This window comes from Cebus imitator, unplaced genomic scaffold, assembly GCF_001604975.1.
Source record: "Cebus imitator isolate Cc_AM_T3 unplaced genomic scaffold, Cebus_imitator-1.0 Scaffold189, whole genome shotgun sequence".
NCBI lineage: Eukaryota > Metazoa > Chordata > Mammalia > Primates > Cebidae > Cebus > Cebus imitator.
This window is the reverse complement of record NW_016107504.1, coordinates 464,063-488,853: the sequence shown is the minus strand read 5'-3', so window position 1 is coordinate 488,853 and position 24,791 is coordinate 464,063. Positions and strand designations below refer to the sequence as shown.

Genomic DNA, 24,791 nt, shown 5'->3' with positions numbered 1-24,791 from the left:
CTCATGTTTCTATTAAGACCCACATAGATATCTTCTAAAAAACAGGCTGTTAATGAATTTTAGATCACTGAATTGCTTTTTTAAAAAGTTTATAACAGGGGCTGGGGGCGGTGGCTCATGCCTGTAATCCCAGCATTTTGGTAGGCTGAAAAGTGGGCAGATTGCTTGAGCTCAGGAGTTTGAGACCAGTCTGGAGAACATGCCTATCTCTACAAAAAAGTACAAAAATTAGGCTGGTGTGGTGGTATGCACTTGTGGTCCCAGCTACTCGCTAGGCTGAGGTAGGATGATCGCTTCAGCCTGGAGGCAGAGGTTGCAGTGAACTGAGATTGTGCCACTGCACTCCAGCCTGGGTGACAGAGCGAGACCCTGTCTCAAAAAAAAAAAAAAATGTTTATAACAGGACATGACTGTTTAGTTTTCTAAGGCAGTGGTTTAGACGTGGGTTATCAGTTGGGATTATAACTAGAAGAGGAAATTGCCACTAACCTTCCATACTAAATCCTATTTATTTGTACTACTCTCTTAACCACAAAAGTCTAGGTATGCCTATTAGTGTTCCACATTCATGAGACTGTTTATGTAGAAAAAAGTTGAGAACTAGTGGATAAGGTTTCTCAAACATTTCACTTTAGCTCTGATAGTAGAGGATAATGAACATTCATCTCAGGAGGTCAAAGTGTCCATCATAATAATGAATTTATTTTAAGTCTCATGTACTACATTTGTTTAAATTTTATATTGTTCAATGTTTAAAAATATAAAAAATTAACTCTCAGCAAAAAGCAATGAACAAGGTAAATAATTCAAAATTTGTTACAGCCTAAGGTGATAACATTTCTCAACATCATCGAACTTAAATAAAATATTTCATAAGTGAACAGAAACTAGATGTAGGTGGGGGAAGGAATCTTCCTACCATTCCAATTGTATCTCTAAATATGTTTTTACTGATTGACCTGGGAACCATATATATTCTTATTTATAAGATAACACAACCTGGGTTCCATTAAACTTACAAATAAACTGTGAAAGCCTTTCTTAAGTTGGAGACTCCATAGACATACAAACATTACTCCCACTGTTAAAAAACAACAGCTTATATTTTTACTACTATGTGAGAGTGTAGCATAAAGTCTGATGCTCAAGCTAGAGAATGTCAAAAGATAATAGCAGGAAGAAAATTCACAAGTGGCACAGAATTTCTCTCCTTGGTTTATAACCAAGATAATCTAAAACATACATCTACACAAAGACTTACATGTGAATGTGCATAGCAGCATTATCCATAATGGCCAAAAAGTAAGAATAGTCCAAGGATTCATTACCTGTTGAATGGATAGCCACTCATACAATAGAATATTGCTCAGCAAGGAAAAGGAACAAAGTATTGATATATGCTACAACATGGAGGAACCTTGAAAACTTGCTAAGGGGAAGAAGCCAGTCACAAAAGGCCACATGATGTATGATTCCATTTATATGAAATATCCAAAATAAACAAATCTATAGAGACAGAAAGCAGATTGGTGGTGGTGTGAGGCTGGGAATGGGAGGGGGAACTGACTGCAAATGGGCATGGGAGAATGTTTTGGAGTGATGGAATGTTTTAAAACTGGATTGTGGTAATAGTTGTACAGCTCTACACATTTGCTAACCATATTCCAATTATATATTTTAAATGGGTAAATTATGTAAATTATACTTCAGTACACCTGTTAAAAATTAAAAAAAAAAAAAACAAAACATTAAAAATGTTCCAAAAGAAGTCCCACAAAACTTGAAAAGAGTTTAACTCTCTAAGAGTATAGGGAAATAATATAGGCATTACACATCCACCCCCGTCCCCGGCATGTCACCACATAAGAAACATGTACCCGTTTTGATAATCCTAGTGCTGAGGTGTTCCAAGCATGTTTGTATCCTTAACATGCTTGACGAAAGAAAGATGCACTTAATACATTAATAGCATCCTAACAGTCATACTACCAAAGAGAAGGCTGAAGAAAAACTTTAAAGCATGAAGATGGACTGGCATCAAGGTCTATTTTAATGTTATATTATTACTGGTCAACCTCTTGTTTACCTTGCTGACATTTAATGATAATTCATGGTAGGTTGAATGATACTACAATGGCATCCATTCCTCTCTATGTAATATGTAAAAATATCATACTAAAGTTTTAGTGTTTATTGATCAAATGTATAAATGACCATTTACATCCAACCATTTTGTTCCCTCCCAAATCCAAGCATATTATATATGAAAAGTTAGTATATGACAGTGATAGGGTTTGGACATTTGTCCCTTCCAAATCTCATGTTGAAATGTGATTCTTAATCTTGGAGGTAAGGCCAGGTGGGGATGATTGGATAATGGAGATTGATCCTTCATGAATGATTTAGCATCGTCCCCTTGGTGATAAGTGAGTTCTCAGTCAGTTCATGCAAGATATGCTTGTTTAAGAGTCTGAGACCTCTTGCTTCTCTCTCTCTTCCTCCTGCTTTTGCCATGTGATGTGTTTGCTTCCACTTAGCCTTCTGTCATGATTGTAAACTTACTGAGGCCCTTACCAGAAGTGGAGCAGGTGTTGGCCCCATGTTTCCTATACAGCCTACAAAACCGTGAGCTGGTTAATCCTGTTTTCTTTATAAATTACCCAGTCTCAGGTATTCCTTTATAGTGGCACAAGAAACATGCTAATATAGACAGTTAAACTAACACCAGACACAAGCTTTTATTGGAATATTTTATTTACATTTTATATTGAAAGAGAATCAATACAAATCGGGACATATTTACAGCATTTCAAATCAGTGTACAAGAATGAAATGGTTTCATCCATTCAGCAAACAAAAATACATGTCTGTTTTATTGTTGCCTAAATTCTGCTGGAATTTGAACAAAACTCTAAAACAAAAGATAAGCCACAAAGAGTACAAATAAAGTGCATTCTTAAATAGCTATATTTAACTTTGGTGGATGAAGCTTCGAACTTTATATTAAGGCACCTGGAATTCCCCCCCACCTTCTTTTTCAAACACCAATAAAATGCATTCACAAAATTTATAGCTACAGGGACAGAATTTTAGTTTATCTAATGTAATTTTAGCCCATTTAGGTCAAACATAAACTCAATTTTCAAAGTAACATTGCTTGGAAATCATTTTCAACAACTAATTTTACAGAACACTTTTCCGTAGACTAATTCATGCACAAAGATCAATGACCAATATTAGTGTTACTTACTCTGTCATTACCATTGTCAAACAGTATGATTCATATACTGTGCTTTTGAAAAATCCCACAAGTTTGAGAAATAGCTACGCAGTGTTTTTGTAAGGAACCTTTCTGTCTAATCTTGTGTCGAATTGGTGTCGTTAATATACCAATCAATTCAGTCCATAATCTCTGAGAAACTATGGTTGACACTCACATGAAGCACATTTAGCTTAATTTTGAAAACAACAAAAAGTTAAAATGAATATTTTGCTTTAAACTTGTTCTATTAACTTAAAGTAGCTTAAATAGGCATTTCATGAAGCACTAGCCTAAGTTTGCATTGCTTTTTTACATTACAATTCCAGATCAATATAAGCACCTGGAGAAAAACCCTGACACATATAGCCCAAGCTAAAGTAGTAGTATTTTTCATTAAGATACTATCATAAAATAAAGTGATCACAGCTACTCCACATTTTAAAAGCAATATGTTTTTATAAGAAAATTGTTATAAATGAAAAATGTGACTTCTTGAAGACAGTTTTGAATGTCTAAAAATGTTGCTATCACTATTGAGAGGAAACTTGCCTATGAAAAACATTATAATGAGTTTGTGGAAAAAAGTTAATAGGTTAAATATTTTAAGCCATTTAACTATAGCATAATATTAGTCATCTGAGCACTTTCAGTATCACTCTTATTTTATTAAATTTATCCAGTTCATTAATAGTAAACTAGGCCCTGATTGGCAGTTCTGTTATTACTAATGGTTCAAGTTTTCTATTGACACAGATTTTAAGATTTAATTTCTCGAACAGCAGTCTCTTGATCAGGAGTTTCATCTTCTTCAAAGGTTGGGTTGTCAACATGAGGGACAACATCCACTGCCACAGAATTTGCTTCATGGTTAACCAGCTGTAGATTTTCATCTTTAAAAAGAAATAGCAATTTTAGGATGATTTTATCCCTCTCTTCTTTTAAGACAAAATTCAACATTCATTTCCAAGAAGACTTCCTTATTTCATTTCATCATACTCTGATTATCATACTCATTCCCTGTAACTTTAATAATTATATAATTTATGCTAAATCTTATGTAAAGTACATATGGCATTATTACATTGATTTATAACTGATCCTTTTTTGATTCCCATATGTGTGCTTATTTCTACCTAGATTATAGCCTCCCTAAGAGCAAAAATTATGTCTTCTACTTCTTCCTTACCTTAAATATAGCAAGCTGTTAAATCTGGCTATACATTTCAATCACCTGGGCACTTAAAAAATTACCAATGCTTCTTCATAAACATAAATATAGATAGATTTTTAAAAAATCAACCAGGAAGTTGGAGGGATGCCCAAAATTGAATAAAAACAGTAATAAATAAACTTAATTGTATTATAAATGAAATACATAACCACATGAAGAGAATGGGGAAGAAAACAACTAAACTTAAATAACTTTGGAATACAGTATTTTGACTGTAACCTATAAGGCTAAAAACAGAAAAAACTGTACACTAGTTAGTGAAATTGTTTTACACAGGGGTATGTGTTAGCAACGCTGAAACTATTTTATGTATATTCTATAATTGAACAAATAAGTAAATATACTGTGGATAAGAAGAGCCTTTCACTGTCAGAGAAAGGAGTTACAAATAAATAAAGGGGGAGGCTAGAATGAACTCTGTGGTGTTAGAGCTGAATCAGATGTATTAGTATAAGGTTATTGTTTTTCAGATAGATAAGATGATGGAGAAATAATGTATATATGTGTGTATATTTGTGAGAGTAAACACATATACTTTCTAGTCTTGTTCATTAAAAGGCCAATAGCAATGACACCCTCGTAACAATAAACACGCCTAGTGCTCAGATCCTGGTTTTGAAATACCATTTTCCAGTAAAAGGCCTCCTGAAGCAATGGCTGATTCTAGGGCTAGGACAGGGAGAGTACAAGGTTAAAATAGATTTTAGCCTAGGGGCCAGCAAACTCCAGCCTACAAACCATAGTTAAAAGTCTTGTAAAAGGTTGTAAAACAACCAACAAAAAAGAAAATAAGAGTATGAAAATGAAGACTTATGGCTTTTAAAAGCTTTGAAGTTAGAAATGAAAATTCCTAGGCACCAACCAAGACCCACCCAAGACCCACTGAGTCAGAAACTCTGGTGGTGACCTCTCTGTTTTAATCAGCCCTCCAGGTGACTCAATGAGTACTTAAGTTTGAAAACCAGTGCTCTAATAGAACTTAGCCCAATGATGTGACATACAGACATGAACTATATGTATTTGGAAAGTTATGCAAATCAACTATCACCATAAAAATCAATGGCTAATACACAAGAAGTTTAAACTAGTAATATGCAATCAGAGACAAAATTAAATCTGGTTTAAGTGGTCACTCATTCAACACAAATTTGAGTATCAACTATGTGCTAGGTCCTGGACAGACAACAGTGAATACAAGGCACTGTCATTACTCAAAGGAACCTTAAAAGTTTTAATAAAATTCAGTGTTACAAGTGCAATGATCAAAGTTCTATGGAAACCAATAGTAGAGTTCATCACATCTAGTCAAGAGAGGCTTCTCAAAGAGGTGTGAGTCTTAAAGAAGAAACAGGAATTATCCTGGGATCCCCCAATTTCTTGGGTGAACCAGAATGGAAGGAATAAGCAGAGAGAAGATAGTGGCTCAAACTATGACTGTGGAATTAAGGTTGGAAATTAGGGGACAGAGTTGAGAACATGGATGTTGAATCAATAGGAAGGGGAAGTGGGAAGAATTTGGGATGTCCCTAGTTTCTGGTTTGGGGCAGTTGGGTGAGTATTAATATCATTCAAATTAAGAATACAGGAGGAAAAACATGGATCATTATTTCATTTGCTTTTTAAATCTCTGCAAAATCTGTTGTGCTTACCTCTTTCCCCCACCCCACCCCTACCCACAGAAGAATAGAACACAAAAAGAGTACATTGGTATTTTGTTTTTTAAAAGACTAGCAATAAGTTATCTTGTACACTCTCTTTTATCTTTACTGAATTCTATTACCACACAATTATGAGAGTACAAGATCATCTGGGGCAAACAGAAAATGATTCTTTATTATAGGTAGAATAATTCACAGATTGTTAAGATACTTACATCTAGTTTATATTCAAGGGATTGTCTAAAGATTAGATACAAGAAATACAAAGTTTGCCTTTGCATGTTTATATTTATTGTGATATCTTCAGACGTGGTATCTATGGCACTGATAAGCCTACAGAGGACAAAGGTTTATATCACAGGAAGCTGAAAGTTTCATAAGTCATCTCGACAATCTGTTTTTGGTTTACTTTTATGCTAGAATTAAATTACCTCAAAATGAGGATTGAGAGAAGACTTTCAAACCAACAAAAAACATGAAAAAGATTGAGGTTAAGGGGAAAATAATTTTTATGGGAGTTGTATCTTTTTAGGGAAAAAACAGAACTCCCTCAAATTTCTCATTTGGCATAAAATTACTAAGTTGCAATACTAATTCATATGAATTTTGAAAATGATATATTAAATATTAGTTTCTAACAATTTGTTCATTTCATGATAAATAGTCAACAGGTGGCAGCACACACCATCCTTAAACAGATTCCTATTTGCAAATGGGTTCTGGAGAAGCTGGGTATAAATCAAGCACTTGAAAATTGAATTCTATTTTATCATTTCAGAACTCCTTTATCTTAATTTCTGCTTTATCTGCAACAAACAATGGCTTCTAAAGTTTAAATTTTCTCCTTACTCTCTGTAAGTAGTTAATAAGCTGAGATTTAAAATGCATCGGAGAAAAGCTTTCCAATAAATCTTTCTTTTGTAAATAAGCCCCGCTCTGATGCATTTCATCGATTTCAAATACATTTGAATATATGTATGTTAAGGCAGGGGTGCATCCTTCATGGCATTATTTTAAGTGGAAAAAACCTGGACCGTGATAATGGCTGAATGGAACAAATGCTAAAAAGCAAGAGTACTATACAGGCATATGATCCACAATAGATTGTTTGTAGGGCACTCATTAACCCTTAGTATGATGCCTACTTGTTGACTGCACATGTTCCTCCAGAGGCGGTTCATCTGCTCCCTGTACTGAAGCATATCCAGATGATGCGGTCTCACTGCGATTATCCTCTTCATGGGAGGAGGCACTATTGGATGTTTCATTGGATACAGGGACTTGTAAAGACACTGAACCATCTTCAACATCCACCTTTAAAGAGCATTTGAATAAATTAAAAGCCTCTCACTGTACATGCTTTTCTTCGACATATCACTTCAAAGTTTATTTATAGGTGATTCATTGGAGCAACATTTCTTAACCTTTAAAACCTGTGATCTCTTTTGATGATCACAAAAGTCTCTTGTTAGCCCCAGTCGAAACAGAGTAACTATGTCCACCAATGAGGTGAAAGATGCTACAGGCAGAGTGCACTTTCATCTGATATGTTCATTTGGGTGATCCCAGCACTTTGAAAATAATGCCAGGTACAAGTTAGGCCCTAAAATAACATCATGCTGTCCCCTATGGAAAATGAGAATCACTGTCATCTATGTATCTTCCCAAGTCAAGAACTGAGCTTGCCTCTATGTTGTATCTTGAAAATAGGCCTTTTAAAAAATTTACCAACTATAAACTTATAATTTAACATTTATTATGCCTCCTCAAATTATGCATGCTTATTTAACTACAAGTTTGGTCACTATGCAACAGTAAAAGATTACAAAAATAGAAAGAGTGATGCCAAGTTGGTAGTTTATATGGTTATTATTTCAAATTCTGACCAAATGAGTCTATTTGAAAAGAGGGAGGAAGAAGGAAAATGGAGGTGGCCCAAGATGGTATCTCATTGTCTATATGATATAAATATGCCCAGATTAAGCATAAACTGTAAGTATGGCATGTTACATAACTAAAAAATAAGGATGTCATTTTCCCCAAAGCCCAGGCATATATCCTTCATATAAATAACATATTAATGTTTACCTCAATTCCCAAAGCTTTGAGTATGTCACATTTGCACATGGGGCAAGTCCTGTGTTCTAACAGCCATGGGTCAACACATGTCTTATGGAAAATATGGCTAATGAAGGAAAAAATACATAGTTATCAGTTGCGAAGTAGCAACACTTTGCCTAATATATATTAACAGATTACTTAATGTAATTTTATTTAGTCTTTGAATGGATGCCTTTTCTTTTAAACACACTATTCATACAATGAAGAAGCCACAGAAACAAAATTTGGAAATTCCATAATACAGTACTTTTAAATATAAAAACCTCATTACTCTAGCTCCCAAAAAATATTTTTAGTACTCATTTGAAAATGGCTAGAATGCTACCTGACCTAAGACTTTGTTGATTATTACAAATTTTAAACAGTTATAATTCCCTAACTGTTAAATGGTACAGACATTCTCAATAATATAGTCCAATATAGTATTGAGTACAATGACACAGTACTGATGCTTTAGGCAATGTGATATGTTCCAAGAGCACCACTATTGTATTAAGTAGCTAATAGAAGGAGGGCTGAGAACAAACTTCAAGAGAGGGATAATTAAAAAACTAAGGAATGAACACTTCCAAATAGATGCTCATAAGTTTATTTTATTTTATTTTATTCTCAATGGATTAGAATAAATTTAAAATTAAATAATCCAGTACTATCCTTATATCTATATGTGTATATATTATATATTATACATATATGTATATTATGTATGTTTATGTGTACACATGTACATTGTATATTATATATTATATATTATATATACATATACATATGTGTGTATATATATATATATATATATATATAAATTGTGCTGGCTACATTCTCAGTTTTCTATGGAATTAGTTTAGAACAAATTGAGCCAGATTACAATTAGACTTATACCAACTTCATTGGTATTTAGAAATAAATAATAATAAAAATAAACCATTCTTCTATATTTAAATGAAAATAAATTAAAAATAAACATTTTCTTTACTATTTGGAAATATTCACAATAGTTTTCTTCCATCACAAACATTTTTTGTGGGTCAGTTATTTTTATTGAAGATATAAAAGAAAATCAAACTTACTTGCAGGTTAAGATGCGTACCAAATCATTTGGTTTATACAATTCAATGCACACAGCACAGCTATCTCCATCAGGGCCAATTTCCTACAAGCAAATAGTTATTGTTACTTTGACAGATAAGAAAAGATACATTAAACTACAGAACAAGATCAGAACATACATGTACTTAACCAGCCTAAATTCCTATAAAAGGAAGAACATCATATCACTGAATGATTATTTAACTGTAAAGTTTTCGAAGGTGATTTAAAATTATCAAGACTTTAAAAAGATGAAAGAATAAAGTGAAGTAAAAGGGGAACAGAACAAAGAAAAACATGTAGCACTGATTTAAACTATTTTTCCTGATTTTAGAATACATAAAATATCATTTGTACAAGTTCTATAACTTTGTTCATTAAAAAAAACAAAGCGCAATTCACATACAGTAAAATTCACCCTTTTAGTGTACAGTTCTGCACATTTTGAAAAATATATTTTTCAAATATATTTTTCATTTTAAAAAATATATCACTTATTCCTCAACAAAATTAAGATATAGAATAGTGCTATTACTCCCAACAAACTCCTCCAAACTCTTTATAGTTAATCTTTCCTCTCATCCCCAGCTCCTGGAAATCACTGATCGATTTTTATAGTTTAGGCTTTTCCAGAATGTCATATAAATGGAATCATGCATTTTCTGGCTTTTGAGTTTGGCTTCTTAAACTTAGCATAATGCATTTGAGATTCATCCATAATGTTGTATGTATCAGTGGGGTTCCCCTCACCCTTCTATCAGTAAAGAGTATTCCATAATATGTATGTACCACAGTTTATCCATTTACCAGTTGAACAACATTTGGCTTTTTTCCAGTTTTTGACAACTATGAATAAAGCTGCTATAACAGTTGTGTACAGGTTTTTATGTGAACATAGATTCCCCCCGCCCCCATAGGGTAAATATCTAGTATTGAGATTGCTTGGTGCTATGCTAAGTGTATTTTTAACTTCATAAGGAACTGCCAAACATTTTCAAATCGGCTATATATTTTGCATTCTCACCAGCAAATGAATGAGAGTACCAGTTGCTCCAAATCTTGGTCAGCTCTTGGTATTTTCAGTTGTATGCATTTTAGCAATTCTAATGAATATGTAACGGTATTTTATTGTGGCTTTAATTTGTATTTCTTTAATGATTAATTATGTTTAACATCTTTTATGTGCTTACTTGCCGTTCATATTTTTTTGGTGAATTGTCTGTTTTGCTTGCCAATTTTCTATTCGGTTGTGTTCTTACTGTTGAGTTTTGAGAGTTCTTTATATATTCTTGGTACAGCCCTTTAACAGACATATGATTTGCAAATATTTTCTCTCAGTTTGTCCGTTATATTTTCCTTCTTTTAAAAGTGTCTTTCAAAGAGCAGAAATTCTTAATTTTGACAAAGCCAAATGTATCATTTTTTTCTTTTATGGACTTGTTTTTAGAGTTATATCTAAGAAATGTTTGTCACCCAAGTCATGAAAACATTTTTCTTTAAAGTTTTCTTCTAAAAATTTCATAGTTCTAGGTTTTATGTTAAGGTCTATGATCTATTGAGTTAATATTTACATAGGGTATTTTTTTTTTTTTTTTGCTTAAGAATTTCCAACCACTGCATATGGATAGCCAACAACTGGCTAACCTGCTGAAAAAGCTATCCTTTCTTTATTGAATTGCTTTTGCACTTTTATGGAAAATCAATCGACTATGTATGTGTGGGTTTATTTCTGGACTCTGTCTTCTGTTCCACTGATCTATAAGTCTATTCTTTTTCCAATAGGACACTATCTTGACTGCTGTGACTTTAAAATAATTCTGCAAATCAGGCAGTGTGACTCATCCGAAGTTGTTCTTTATCAAAATTGTTTTGTTTATTCTAGTTCTTTTGCATTTTCATCTAAGCTTAGAATCAGCTTATCAATTTTTATAAAAGATTTCCACTAGGATTTTTACTGGAACTGCATCAAATCCATAAATTAGTTTGGTGGGTAACTGATAGCTTAACAACAGTGAGTCTTCTGACCCATGAACATGGTATATGTTTTTAGATCTTCTTTGATCTCTCTCTTTCACTAGCCTTTTGCAGTTTCATGGCTTTGGTAAGATTTACAATGGTTTATTATTTCCATGAGTTCTACAGCTATTTTTTGAAATACATGTTTTACCCATCAATGGTAGTTCTCAACTGTCCTAAATCTGAAAATGAATGTTCAAGCAAAGTAACACTAAAGTATTGTATGAGGTTCCTGTAGTTGCTGTAACAAATTATCATAACTCAGTGGCTTAAACAACACAAGTTTATTCTCTTACTGTTCTGAAAATCAGAAGTCTATAATCAAGGCATTGTCAATACTGTGCTCCTTCTGGAGGCTTCAGGGGAGAATCCCTCTTCTTACCTTTCCCAGCTTCTAGAGGCTGTCTGAATTCCTTAGCTCATAGCCTCTTCCTTGTATCACCCTAACATCTTGCTTCCATTGTCACATCCTTTACTGTGCTGTGGTCAAATATCCCTGTCCCTCCCTCTTATAAGGACACCGTGATTGTATTTAAAATCCACCTGGATAACCCAGGATAATCTTCCCATCTCAGGTCCCTTAACTTAGTCATATCTGCAAAGTCCTTTTGCCATATAAGGTAATACTCACAGATTCAAGGGAATAGATATCTTAAATATCTTTGGGGGGACATTATTCAGCCTACTTGTAGAATCAAATACATATAAAAAGTCAATAAGGTTCATAAATGCCAATAAAATAGTACTTTGGAAGAACACTTAGCTTGAACCATGGTTTGGTACCACTGCTTTAAAACAAATAGTATTTAAAAGTCATGAATGCACCTTGTCTCCTTGTTTCAGTGTGCGTAGTTGAAGCCTTCCAATAGCTTTTTTAGCATCTGCCTTTAATTGCCTCTGTAAAAAAAATAGCAGGCATTAGAAAAAGCTAATTTTTTAAAGAAGTATGATGAAAAAGATAGAGAGGGTCAATAAATATTTATCAGGTAAAAGCCAATGTACAAATGAATTTTTAAAGACAAAAGTTAATTAGCCATAATAAATGTCCCATTTACCTGATATCAGGCAGGATTTTCCAAGTTATTGAGACCTTTCACTTACTATGTTTCCCTGTTTTCTTAAACAATACTTTGGGACCATAATAGGAAATGTACATTTCTCCCATCCCCAATGGATTCAAGTGCTATGGATTTTCAAAGCAATCTTCCTATTTGCAAGCTCAGAGAACATTAACATGCCTCTTTTCCAATTTCCTTTTTGAATTGTCTTGTTTGGTGGAAGTTTATAGGATTTGGATTCAAATGGTTCAATATCTGACTTTGTTATTACCCAATGAATAACCCCGCACAAGTCATTTAAAGCTTTGAGTTTGTTTACTTATCTACAAAATGAGTGTGGTACCAACCTTTACACTGTTTGATATTAAGAAAAATATTGCTGTTTATAACCACAACTGCTTTATGAAGAAGATGAATTCTGAGAGTGGTTGCCTTTTATTATTTCACTGAGCATATTGTTTCACTGAGCATTGTTTCACTGAGATGTGTCTGCAAAAGCAAGCCACAGGCTCATTTATGGAATAAGAACTAAAATGTTATGGATAATTGAGTCAGAAGTGAAGTCAGGGTGTGGGAAGAATCTACCAGGAGAGGAAAAGACTATAAAGAGAGGAATCCATGAAAGACATCCCAGGTAATATTTGGTGAGGTATTTGGTGTTAATTTGAAGCTATTGGTGATGCTGCAAATACTTCATTCCCCTTCACTAACGTCTACTACATACATGAATGCCTCAAGTGAAAATAATACGCATATAAATTGAAGTAGAGGCTAAGTATCATACTTGGTAGATGCTGTGTTGATATGGTGAATATTTGTTCCCTTCAAATTTCATTGAAGTTTGATCCCCAATGTTGGAGGTGGGGCGTGGTGGAAGGTATTTGGTTTACAGAGGAAGATCTCTCATGAAGAGCTCAGTGCCATCCTTGTGGTAATGAGTGGGTTCTCAGTTAGTTCACGCTGGTTGTTTAAAAGAGCCTGGAGCCTGCGCTCTCTCTCTCTCTCTCTCTCTCTCTCTCTCTCTCTCTCTCTCTCTCGCTTCCTCTCTTACCATGTGACACACGTGCTCCCCCTTGCTTTCAGCCACGATAGGTAGCTTCCTAAGGTTTTCACCAGAAGCAGAGGTTGGCACCAAGCTTCTTGTATAGCCTGCAGAATCATGAGGAAAATCAACCTCTTTTTTTTTATAAACTACCCAGCCTCATGTATTCCTTTACAGCAGCGCACACCCAACTACTACATGTGTGGAATATAATGGTAGCATGTGTGGCATGGCAAGATAAGTGATCTTCCTATTTTGAACTGTAAAATGAACAAACTTAGAAATTTGGCAAAAAGTAGACCCTCAGAACCAGAGATCATTGTGAGAACATAAGCAACTTCCTTCCCATATGTACCCCCAGCCCCAGCTGACATTTAAGTTACATGAAAATTAGAGATAATGTAAGTATTTAGTATAATGTCTGGCTTATAGCAGACACTCAATAAAATGTTTATTACATAAAAATGTAAACTACCATTCATCAATAAGCATAACACTTACTTGCCAAAATATATTTGCTACAAATGCTACAAATACTTGTAGCAAATATATTTTGGAATGTAATAATCTGTAAGTATCAGTATGCAAAGAATCTCCTTAATGCCCAAACCTGTCTCCTATATAAGATATCATTTTGTGAAAGGTTTTTATCTTAATGCCAAGGAGAATACTAGCCAAAGTATTTCTTTGCTGTCACAGGAAAAGCAGAAACCTCTCAGAATATAACCTGACAAGCAAATAAGCTTAATAGAAACAGTGAATAGGAAGGCCTAGATCCTAAGAAGGAAAAGAGGTGCTAATCAAGGCACTTTCACTCCCATTTTGGAACATAATTGTGAATTAAAAGAATTCTATGATGAGACTTAATTTCAGCACAAATATCTTCCCTTCTATTTTGTTACCTGCAAGATAATAATAGAGTGACAGTGAGCCAAGGTACACTTAGGATCTTTACATTACCAAGCCCGACATCTAATGAGACAGAGAAGAAAACTGATGCTCAAAGAGGACGAATGTCTTGTTGGAAATATCAGAGCTAGTGTCAGCTCCACTGAAACTCAGAGTTACATCAAGGTAGCTATCTGTTTTGACCGAAGCTTGGAACAACAAGCTAGTACTGTCACTTCCTTACAATATACAGTTGTTATACAATTTAAAATAATTTTTTGTTATCCATTACCTCATTTAATCCTCACAACAACCCCCAGAAGAAGGTATTATCCTCATTTTAGAGATGTGCAAGTGAAGGGTTGAAAACATTAACTTATCCAAAAGGGAATGCAGCGTCTAACTAATAGAGCTGGTACTGGAACTCTGCTCTTCATGTTCCAAGAGTCCATTACAATATAACCATGCATAACTCTGCTGTCTTTTGATGTTTTTCTAGCTCCTGGATTCTAGGGTCTGTCAAACTGTGGCAATCCTTCCACCTGTATGCCTTCATGGTCCTGGCCCTGGACCAGACACCTACACTTCACTACTTTCTTTTCGCATAGATCATGAGTCAGTTAGACATTGAGAGGAGAAAAACACAAATGAGAAAAAAATAGAGCCAGCAAGAAGAAAAGGGAAAAAATGTAATGTAGTTGATGATGTCTTTCACAATCATTTTGCCCTTTGTCCTGAAAGCAATTCTAATTTAGGTTTAGGCAACAAGCTGCATAACACAGTTAGGGGAAAGCTCTCATAAGGAAGTGATAACTCTCTAGGGTATTTACTTGATTCAGTCTATATAGTCTGATTTCTCATTGCAAAATATTCCATTCAATACAATATAAATGTCTGAAGCTCCGGTGTTAATGCTTATCAATTCATTAGGAATTAATGTCAAATATATAACTTTCTCAATTATAGCCACGACTATAATGCTAATTAATTTGAAGTGTGGGGTCAAAGGGAAACTTTGCATGTAATGTCTGAGTCTATGCCCAGGAGAAGAGTAGAACTTGCACTAAGATCAGTGCCAGAAAATGACGGTGGGGGGAGAACATAGAAAAAAAAAAATACGGCCAAATCCAAAATGCCAGAAGACACTAGACAAGAGACTTGATTATAAAGGATCTCTAAAAGATTTGCAGCATAGCATAAACTAATGTTTAACAAAGCAGCCTCAGAATAAAAATGTGTTTTAAAGAAAATCTGAATATTTCAATAGCTCCTACCGGTCTTATATAAAGAAAAGCTACTTTCTTTAAATATGGATGCAAGACAAGTGATTTTAGTAAAAAACACCAACTTTATTTTTAGAGCTTAAAAGCAAGTCACTCACAAAACTGCCTTAAGATATTCAAGATAGCACTCAAGATATTTCACCATGACACTGATAGCAAGAGTTCTGAGATGCATGCGTCCCTCTAAAAAAACTGAAATATGAGAACAGTATTAGGACCGAGTAGATTATATTCAATACATATGTTTGAACAACATTATGCCAACTTTTGCCCAAATATACCTCGACATTTAGACAATATGCCCCATGTGGACTGTAATTTATATCTTACTCCTTAAACAGAATTTCAAGAATGTATCTGATTATACAAATTACATTGGATACTTTCCCCTTTTCCAATGCCTTGCCACCTGATCAGAATTTCCTTAGTTTATAAATCCTAATAACACATTGCTTCCACCTCTTATCTTGTTCAGTAATTCTATTATCAATGTTCCTTTCTCTCCTATTAGATTGTGAGTAGCTGGAGGACTGGGCCTTAGTCACTTAGAAAAAAATTCCCTATTTGCTAGAGTTTGCTCAAAAACTATTTTCTGAATTTAGAAAATATAAACAGACGTTCTTGATTTTCTCATGCAAGACACTTCTCATTTTAATTATTAAAATCCTCTACTCTATTAAGTTTGGGAAAAGAAAGGTTTAAACATTAATTGAGCCTTTACCATGTGTCAGGTTGTAAGCTTTTTACATGTGCCATCTTGTTTAATAATTAACACCATTGTGAAATAGCTATTTTGATATCCAAGTTTTATAGACAAGAAAAGTAAGGTTCAGAAGCTTGACTAAAGTCCAGACAGCTGGTTAGCTTCAGAGCTGTGATTCAATTCAAGCTCAGGTTCTATCTGACTTTAAAGCCCATGATCTCGCCACTATTGTACACTGCCTCCATTGTGTAATGCAAAGAAGCCTTTAAAAAGCCTTCACATTCCTTGTGAAGAAGACAATTGAAAAAAATTAAAAAACCCGTTCAAAGCAAGCAATTATCCAATCTTAAAATTCTTCTCAAATTGGCTACTTACTGTGATTTGGGGAATTTAAAAAAACAAGTACATTATGTCAACTGCCTTTCACCTTTCCCCTCCTTCTCTTTAATCCTAAGAGATACCTGGTCTAAGAATATTTGGCAGTAGAATGGAAGACTGATTCAAAGCTGGTTGTTGGCCAGTTTTCTTAACAGAAGCTTAATGCGGCTATTCTGACTAATCAAAAGCTGCATTCACTCTACTTACTGAAGAATCTCAATTATAAGGGTCTTTTTTTGGTTCTGAATGGGAATTTATTGGGGTTGAAGACGAAGTGTCAAACCAATTATCATTCTTTATTACAATGTTCAATTTTGAAATTATAGTGAATGCAGAGATATTCTACCCAGTTTATTGGTGTATTTATATTCAAATAGTTAAAATACAAGTTTCAGTCTGGTGATTTGTCAGCCTCATTTTTGCTTCCAGGGCATTCAGCTTTTAGCTTAACTGAAATCCACATGAATAGTATTAAGTATGTAGTCAAACCTAATTACTTGATGGAGGACAGGGTGTGTAAAAGCAAGACAGGAGACAGATACAAGCAAACTAGATTTTTCTGTACTTAAGTCACCATATTTTAAAAATAAAGATTTTCATAAAAAATTGGCTAAGAGTTTTAACACAGATATTTAAAATCAAGAATTACAGTAAGAGGATTCTTTTTCTCAGATATATTCCTAGGAACAAAATAGAAGTCTGAGCCATGTGGCTGTTTAGGTATATGAAAATTGAAAGAAATCCATTTTATTCAACACAAGCTTATCTGTAATATTTGACCGAAAGTATTCCTACAGGTAAGAGGAGGTGCAGGCTATAAAAAAGCTTCCTATAAATCTATGGAACTACAGATGAGGGGATAAATAAGAGCGCAGACCACACCCATGAAGAACATCACTGTGGGCAGTGTAGGGAAATACACTACAAGGAAGAACCATGAAGAAAGGGGGAGTTTCACCCAGTAGATAGGTTATAGCTCAGATTATAGCATTTTTTTGAAGAAATGTGATTAACACTCTTTAGAATTTGTGGTATAACTGCAAGCTTGTGTCATTTGACCAATATCTCCCCATTTCCTCAACACATACCCCCACCCCAGCAACCACTTCTCTGTTCTCTGCTTCTATGAGTTCAAAATTTTAGATGAATACATCCTGAGGATCTGATATATAGCATAGTTTACTTGAAATTTGCTAAGAGGGTAGATCTTAAGTATCCTCACCCACTATGTGTGTGGATAGATGTGTTAATTTATGTTGATCATTTTACAATTAATATGTATATCAAATCAACCCGTCGTACATCTTGAATATATACAAATTTTATTTGTCAATTATACTTCAATAAAGCTGGAAAAAGAATTAGTGATATAAATGTAAAATTAGAGTAAGTGAGTATATAAGAATCCTGAGACCCATTATACAAGCTTTCTTTTCTTTAGTGAGAAAGTCAGAAGAAAGACTGTAAAACGAAGTCCCATTTAGACAAGGATTTAATCTGCTCTTCATATTCAAGAGTCAAAATTCTCATGATTTCTGTAAAAAACCCTGAACTACTCTCAAACATAGGCAGAAATGGATACATACATGTGAGCATATCAACCACAAATGTATATATGTTGATAGTGGCACAGTGTGCAGGTACTTAATGAATCTTCCAGCTAATTTCGTGTACTATGGAGTAGAGAAAACTTAATGTAACCAGAAATAGTTTAGATACTTTTTAGTAATGCTTTAAGTTGAAGGACAGATTTTAAGATATTAATGTAGCCTAGTCCTTTCTCATCTGAGAGCACACAGGAGTGGTCTTTCTCTCTGGCAGCAAACTACAGAAATGTATGGCATATCTCTGCCCAGCGAGCCAATTTAAGTGTTAGGGTTGAAGACTTAGATGAATGAACTGCTTACTAGGTGTATCCTTCTAGCAACTGGCCATATTGCCTGAAACTCAGGACCCCAACAATGAAACTAGGATATCCTCAATCTTGATTGTTGTGAAAAGCAGCTCTGACAGGTTGCCACAACATGGTCCATTGTTCCAGGTGTATATAACGAAATTATCAATTGCTAACATAAAGAACACTTTGAGAGACACATTCCCAAAGCTGGTCAGGGGCAATCATGGTTCCCTTGGGGACATGCAAGGAGTAAGCAACTACATCTGTTGTGTTACCTTTTTCCTCACAATCCATTCTGTTGGTCAAAGCCTTTTTATAATAAAACTGTCAGTACAGTAACTATTGGTATGGTATTTACATGTTATCATTTCAGTTAGTATGGTAGTCAGTACAGTTTCTATATAGTAACTATACAGTTAGCATAGTATTTACATACAGTATACTATATATAGTATACAGTTGAGCCTTGAACAACATGGCAGTTATGGGCACTAACCCTCAAGCAGCCAAGATTCCATGTATATAGCTTTTGACTCCCCCCAAAATTAACTACTAATAGTCTACTGTTGTCTGGAAGCCTTACTGATAACCTAAACAATAATTAATACGTATGTTGTATGTTATGTAAATCATACACTGTGTTTGTACAATAAAGTAGAGAAAAGAAAACGTTATTAAGAAAATCATAAGGAAGAAAACAATATATATATATATATATATATATATTTGTTATATATATATATATATTTAAAGACACGGTCTCACTGTCTCCCAGGCTGGAATGCAGTGGCATGATCTCGGCTCCTGTAACCTCTGCCTCCCATGCTCAAGTGATTCTCCCACTTCAGCCTCTCAAGTAGCTGGGACTACAGGTGCGCAGTCACCGTGCCCAGCTAATTTTTCTATTATTTGCAGGGACAGTGTTTTGCTATGTTGCACAGGTTGGTCTCAAACTCCTGGGCTCAAGCAGTCCACTTGCCTTGGCCTCCCAAAGTGCTGCTATGACAGGCATGAGAGAAAATATATTTTCTCTTCACTAAGTGGACATGGATCATCATGAAGGCCTGCATCGTTCTTTCTCCACATTCACTAGGCTGGGAAGGAGGAAAAAGATATATTGGCCTCGCTGCCTCAGGGGTGGCACAAGTGGAAGAATATCCATGTATAAGCAGATTCATGTGGTTGAAACCCAAGTTGTTTAAGGGTCAACTGTATATACTGTTCAGTTAGCACAGTATTTACGTATAAGTTGCCATATGAACAACATAAGTATATCTGATACTTGCAGAAGCCAACAAGGAGTAGAAACAGGCTCAAAGGAACAATTCATCCAGTTTATAATACCATCACAAACATCTTTACATTGTTATACCAATTTAATTATCAGTTTATTCCTTTGATCTATGACCACTTGAACTTTGTGATAAATTTGCACAGAAGTATTCAATATAGTAATCCACTAAATCATTCTAATTCTTCTTCTTGCCAGTCACTCTCCCTTGGTATCACACTGTGAGAAGTTTTAGTTCAATTTCTCAAATAAATTTGATTATCATATGATTTGTTTATATAAGATAGTTGAATTTTACTAACAATACCAGTATTATACCATATCAGAATATGGTTATGGTACAGTTTGGTTTGGTTACAACAAAATTCGGAAATATCACAGAAATATTTATTAAACCTTCCTAGAAGAATTAGCCTTCGCCTGTATACCAGATATGATGAGAAACAAATGCTGTCTCCAGTGGCAATTATTCTGTCATTTCTACGTTCCATGTTATCTGGGGACAAAACCAATCATTTGTCTCAATTTACATTATTATAAAGTTATAGGTTATGGTTAACTTTGCACAGCAAGGCCATTTCCCTACCATGAGAGTACATGGGTATCATTTAGTATTAGTTCTTTTTTTTTTTTTTTGAGACAGAGTTTCGCTCTTGTTACCCAGGCTGGAGTGCAATGGCGCGATCTCGGCTCACCGCAACCTCCGCCTCCTGGGTTCAGGCAATTCTCCTGCCTCAGCCTCCTGAGTAGCTGGGGTTACAGGCACGCGCCACCATGCCCAGCTCATTTTTTGTATTTTTAGTAGAGATGGGGTTTCACCATGTTGACCAGGATGGTCTCGATCTGTTGACCTCGTGATCCACCCGCCTCGGCCTCCCAAAGTGCTGGGATTACAGGCTTGAGCCACCGCGCCCGGCCCTTAGTATTAGTTCTATTCCTACTAGCCTTATTTTGGTCCATCCTTTGGTCAAGATCACTCAGAAATCGGCAGTGCAAGTTGCTACAAAAAAAATTCCATAAATTTGGGGATCTGCATGTGTTTCAAAGATTCTCTGCCTGAGCTTTCACAGCTAAAAATGAAAAGCCATTATCCCCATGGTTATTTAGGGCTCACTTTTAAGTAAAATAGTTAATAGACTCTGTTGTGTTAGAGTATATTTTCTTCCCTAATATTGATTCCTAGCATTCCCTAGCATTACGTGTTAGGTCTGTGTGATCATTTTATCAAAGCTTTATGACCTTTCCAAGTGTATTCCCATTCTTTTCCCTCCTCTTGGAAGATGATTTCCTTCTAATCTGTCTATTTTAGTTCGTAATCCTTTTCTGAAAGTCACTCTTCATTAAAAGTAAATTCAGCTTTTCCCATTATATCCAGGCCAGCTCCTATTTCACCTATAGGTTTCTTTTGTTTCACTGGTCAGTGTTTAATCCAACAGATACATTGTTGTTATTGACTATTAACTGCTTGAATACAGTTAGGATACATGTACTGTACCCCAAAATGTTTGGTAACCCATGCTACAGTCAAATGTATAGGGATCACTCCCAAATGTAGTTTAATCTGTGTATGCCATAAGGTTTCCCATAATCTTTCTTTTCTCAAGTTAGGGTTTTCCTGGCAGGGACACAAATCTAGCTTATAAGGCCTAATATGTTATTTTCATTTATAATCCATTAATACATTTTTGTTCTGTTTAAAAACTTTGTATCTACAAAATAGGGATGATATGTATTCTTACACATCACACTACCACAGATCAGGCTATTCCATCTAAGACTCATCTGAGCATTCAGCCATCAGAATTTATGGTTACACAGTTACCAGTTGCCTGACATTATATACCATGTGTCATAACCTTCAGAAGGAAGAACTTCTTGAATATATTAAATTTGTCTAACATTCTAATGAAGGCAAATTTCCATAACTCACCTTCATCACCATTTCTACCAGTAAAATGGAAATAATACAGTTAAATGTTTAGTGATAGTTATAATCAGCATATGTGTTAAGTGCTACCTTTTAAAAATTAATACTAAGTCATGAAAATTAAATATATAAATAACCTTCTAGCACCCTTGAATATTTATAAGCTAAAAGGATTATCAGCCATATATTTAATCTTTTAGTCTCCAAAGGATAAACAGATATAGTCCATTAAGTAGTTTTTAAAAGTCTCTTCAAAAGCCTTCTCCAATTCTGTAGATGAGAAGTTTTAATGCTATTCTTGACAATTTCTATAGAGGTTAATTTTCATAAAATGTATTATAAACTATGAAAATTAAATAAGTGAGGAGACCAGAGCTAAATGTCCAATGAAGCTCTGTAACACCAGACAAGGTTCTTTATAAACCTTATTATTTTCTGATAGGGTTTAATGCCATGTTAATAAATTTATTATAGCACTGAGAATAAAGAAACACATACCCCACCGTGAACATATGCTAACCAAACACTCTTGTCATTGTAATTATAACCTTTGAGTAGTTTGTCACACTGGACACCAATTTCCTTCCAGCCTTGCAGATAAAAACAGCACAATATAAAAATGTCAAATATTAACACAGTGTGAAACTACTGAGTGGCCTGGCACAGGAATTTTAAACGTCTTTTTGACCGCAGCCAGTATCAGGCTGAACCTGCCACCAATGTGATTAGCTGCTTCTCTAAGCAGAAGGATAGAAGTCAATTAACTTTAAACACTGAGATAACCATCACTTATTACCATATGCTGGTATCTAATCTTTATGAAGTTTTTATAACAACATTTTAATTTCTCATCTATTCCTAAATTCAATTCACTTTCTTGCTATATAAAAATCCTCACTGCTCCCTCTGCGCCCCCCGCAAATAGATTGAGTTCTTTTCACTTATTGGAGAAAGAGTACATGAAGTGGCCAGAAATTAATTGCCTTTAGGGAAACTTCTCAGTACATATAAAAAATGTATTTTCATCTGAAAACATTAAATCCCTACTGATCTTTCTAAAGAAGTGTCACACCGTACTGCTGTTATACTGAGAATACCTGAAAGGAGGAGGAGGTAAGAAATCATGGTGGCTTTGATCGCATGGAAGCAATGGAGATGATAAGAAATAATGAAATTCTGGATATATAATGAAGGTAGAAATAACAGGATTTGCTGATAGAGTTTACATGGGAGGTGAGAAAAAAAAGGGAATAAAGACCAACTTCAAGGTTTTTGGCCTGGGGTCAAGAGAAAATCTTTTGAAAATGGGAGCAATAATACTATGTTTGTGTGTTGATGGAAAAGATCCAGAGGAGAGGGAGGAATTGTTAAAGTAGGAGAGTGAGAGCAGACAATTTCTGGAGTGATGTCCTTGAGTATACAAAAGAGAAAAAGAATCCTGTACATGAGTGAAAGAGTTAGCCTTTGCAAAGGAACAGTTCATCCATAATAACAGAAGACAAGGCAGGGGAATAGGATAGACTCAGATGCAGATAGATGAGAATATGTGGAAGTATTATTGATAGCTTCAATTTTCTCAGTAAAATAAGATACAAATTGAGAGTAAAGTTGGAGGAGGTGTTGGAGAAAGGGAAAGGAACACATAACGGTTAGTCAACAGTAGGAGAGTAAATGGTCAAGAAAACATAGTGTGATTCCTTGGTAGCATTAAGGACCCACTCTGAATTTATGGTCACAAATTTAAAGTGAGATCAGTCAGTACAGCTGGAAATGCTTTTCTGATACTTCAGTGTGCAAGGTGCAGACACAGAGTAGGTGGGAAGTAGATTTAACCAGGGCTGGATTTGTTTTGCCAACAACTATAACAAAGAGAAAGAAGGGCCAAGGGAACTGAAGATATATGCGTGTGAGTGACCATGGAATTTAAACTGGGTAAGGAGAGATGTAAGGGTGTCAGGTACCTGAGGGGACAATTTAATGGTGGCAGGATCAATGCCATACAACCACAGGCACTTTACTGTCCAATAATGCTTTGGTGTTTTTGCTCTGTTATTTCTATACCTTGTACCTTTTTATACACTGTTATAATATGGTAGAAACTATTAATATTTGACTCTGTTTGGAGCCTAACAGCATATCATGGACAATTAGATCTTCTAACTTGTCTTCCCACAACATTTTGCCTAGTTTATCTTCTCAGCCCCACCACCACATGCAAATACACACATACACATAAAATAATAGTGGTTACCTTTGGGCAATGACTATAGTTATATTGCTATATCAGGTTTTAGGTGGCTTTTTTTCCTATGTAGTTTCTAATGTCCTAATTTTCTATATTAAGCATGAAATGTTTTTGTAATTTAGAAAAAATGTTTATTTAAAAGAACATACATATTTACACCCATATATGATTAATCCTGGTTGTGATCTCTAATGAGGTGTTAGAAGACTTAATCAGGCTGGATTAAGTTCTTTGACAAATACAGAAAATAAAACATTTGAGAAGAGCCGATGCACTTTTAAAAACTACCAGGTTTCATAAAACATGCAGAGATCATCGTCTAGCAATTAAAATGTATTAAAATGCATGACCCCAAAACAATTAGAACAGTAAAATTTTTTTTAATATTGGAAGAAAATACCATTACAAACCTGCTTCCTGCTTTGAGCTCTTGCATTCCGTAGTCTTCGAGCAGAGTAAAAGATAAAATAGCCCACAGTTGCAGCCGTAATAATAAAAAAGGACACAGAAACAAAAAAAATTGAATAGTGATTCACCCAAGGTCCATGTTTTTTCCCTACTTCTATGACCATTGTCACTTGTATGCCTCTTTGAATAGATTGTAGAATTTTTGTGCCTTTCAGATTGCCGATCATGATTGCAACAATGTCTCCTGCACCTGTAAAAGAAAACAAATTCAGTTTTAGTTTGGTGAAACATTCTTTT

At 34.7% G+C, this 24,791-nt stretch overlaps 1 protein-coding gene across 2 annotated transcripts in view; it reads right to left on the bottom strand.

Annotated features, from left to right (window-relative positions):
- Window positions 1-2,713: 2,713 nt before the first annotated feature.
- RNF128 (ring finger protein 128) overlaps window positions 2,714-24,791 on the bottom strand; it is an 89,791-nt gene continuing 67,713 nt past the window's right edge. The window contains exons 2-7 of one of the 2 annotated variants that reach the window (XM_017546433.1): window positions 24,497-24,744; window positions 12,200-12,271; window positions 9,340-9,422; window positions 8,240-8,336; window positions 7,297-7,465; window positions 2,714-4,152 (exon numbers count right to left, since the gene is read on the bottom strand). In XM_017546433.1, coding sequence (XP_017401922.1) covers window positions 4,019-4,152; window positions 7,297-7,465; window positions 8,240-8,336; window positions 9,340-9,422; window positions 12,200-12,271; window positions 24,497-24,744 — 803 coding nt within the window. In that variant the 3' untranslated portion in view covers window positions 2,714-4,018. The remainder of the gene's footprint in view (window positions 4,153-7,296; window positions 7,466-8,239; window positions 8,337-9,339; window positions 9,423-12,199; window positions 12,272-24,496; window positions 24,745-24,791) is intronic. The other variant, XM_017546432.2, reaches the window with a different exon arrangement.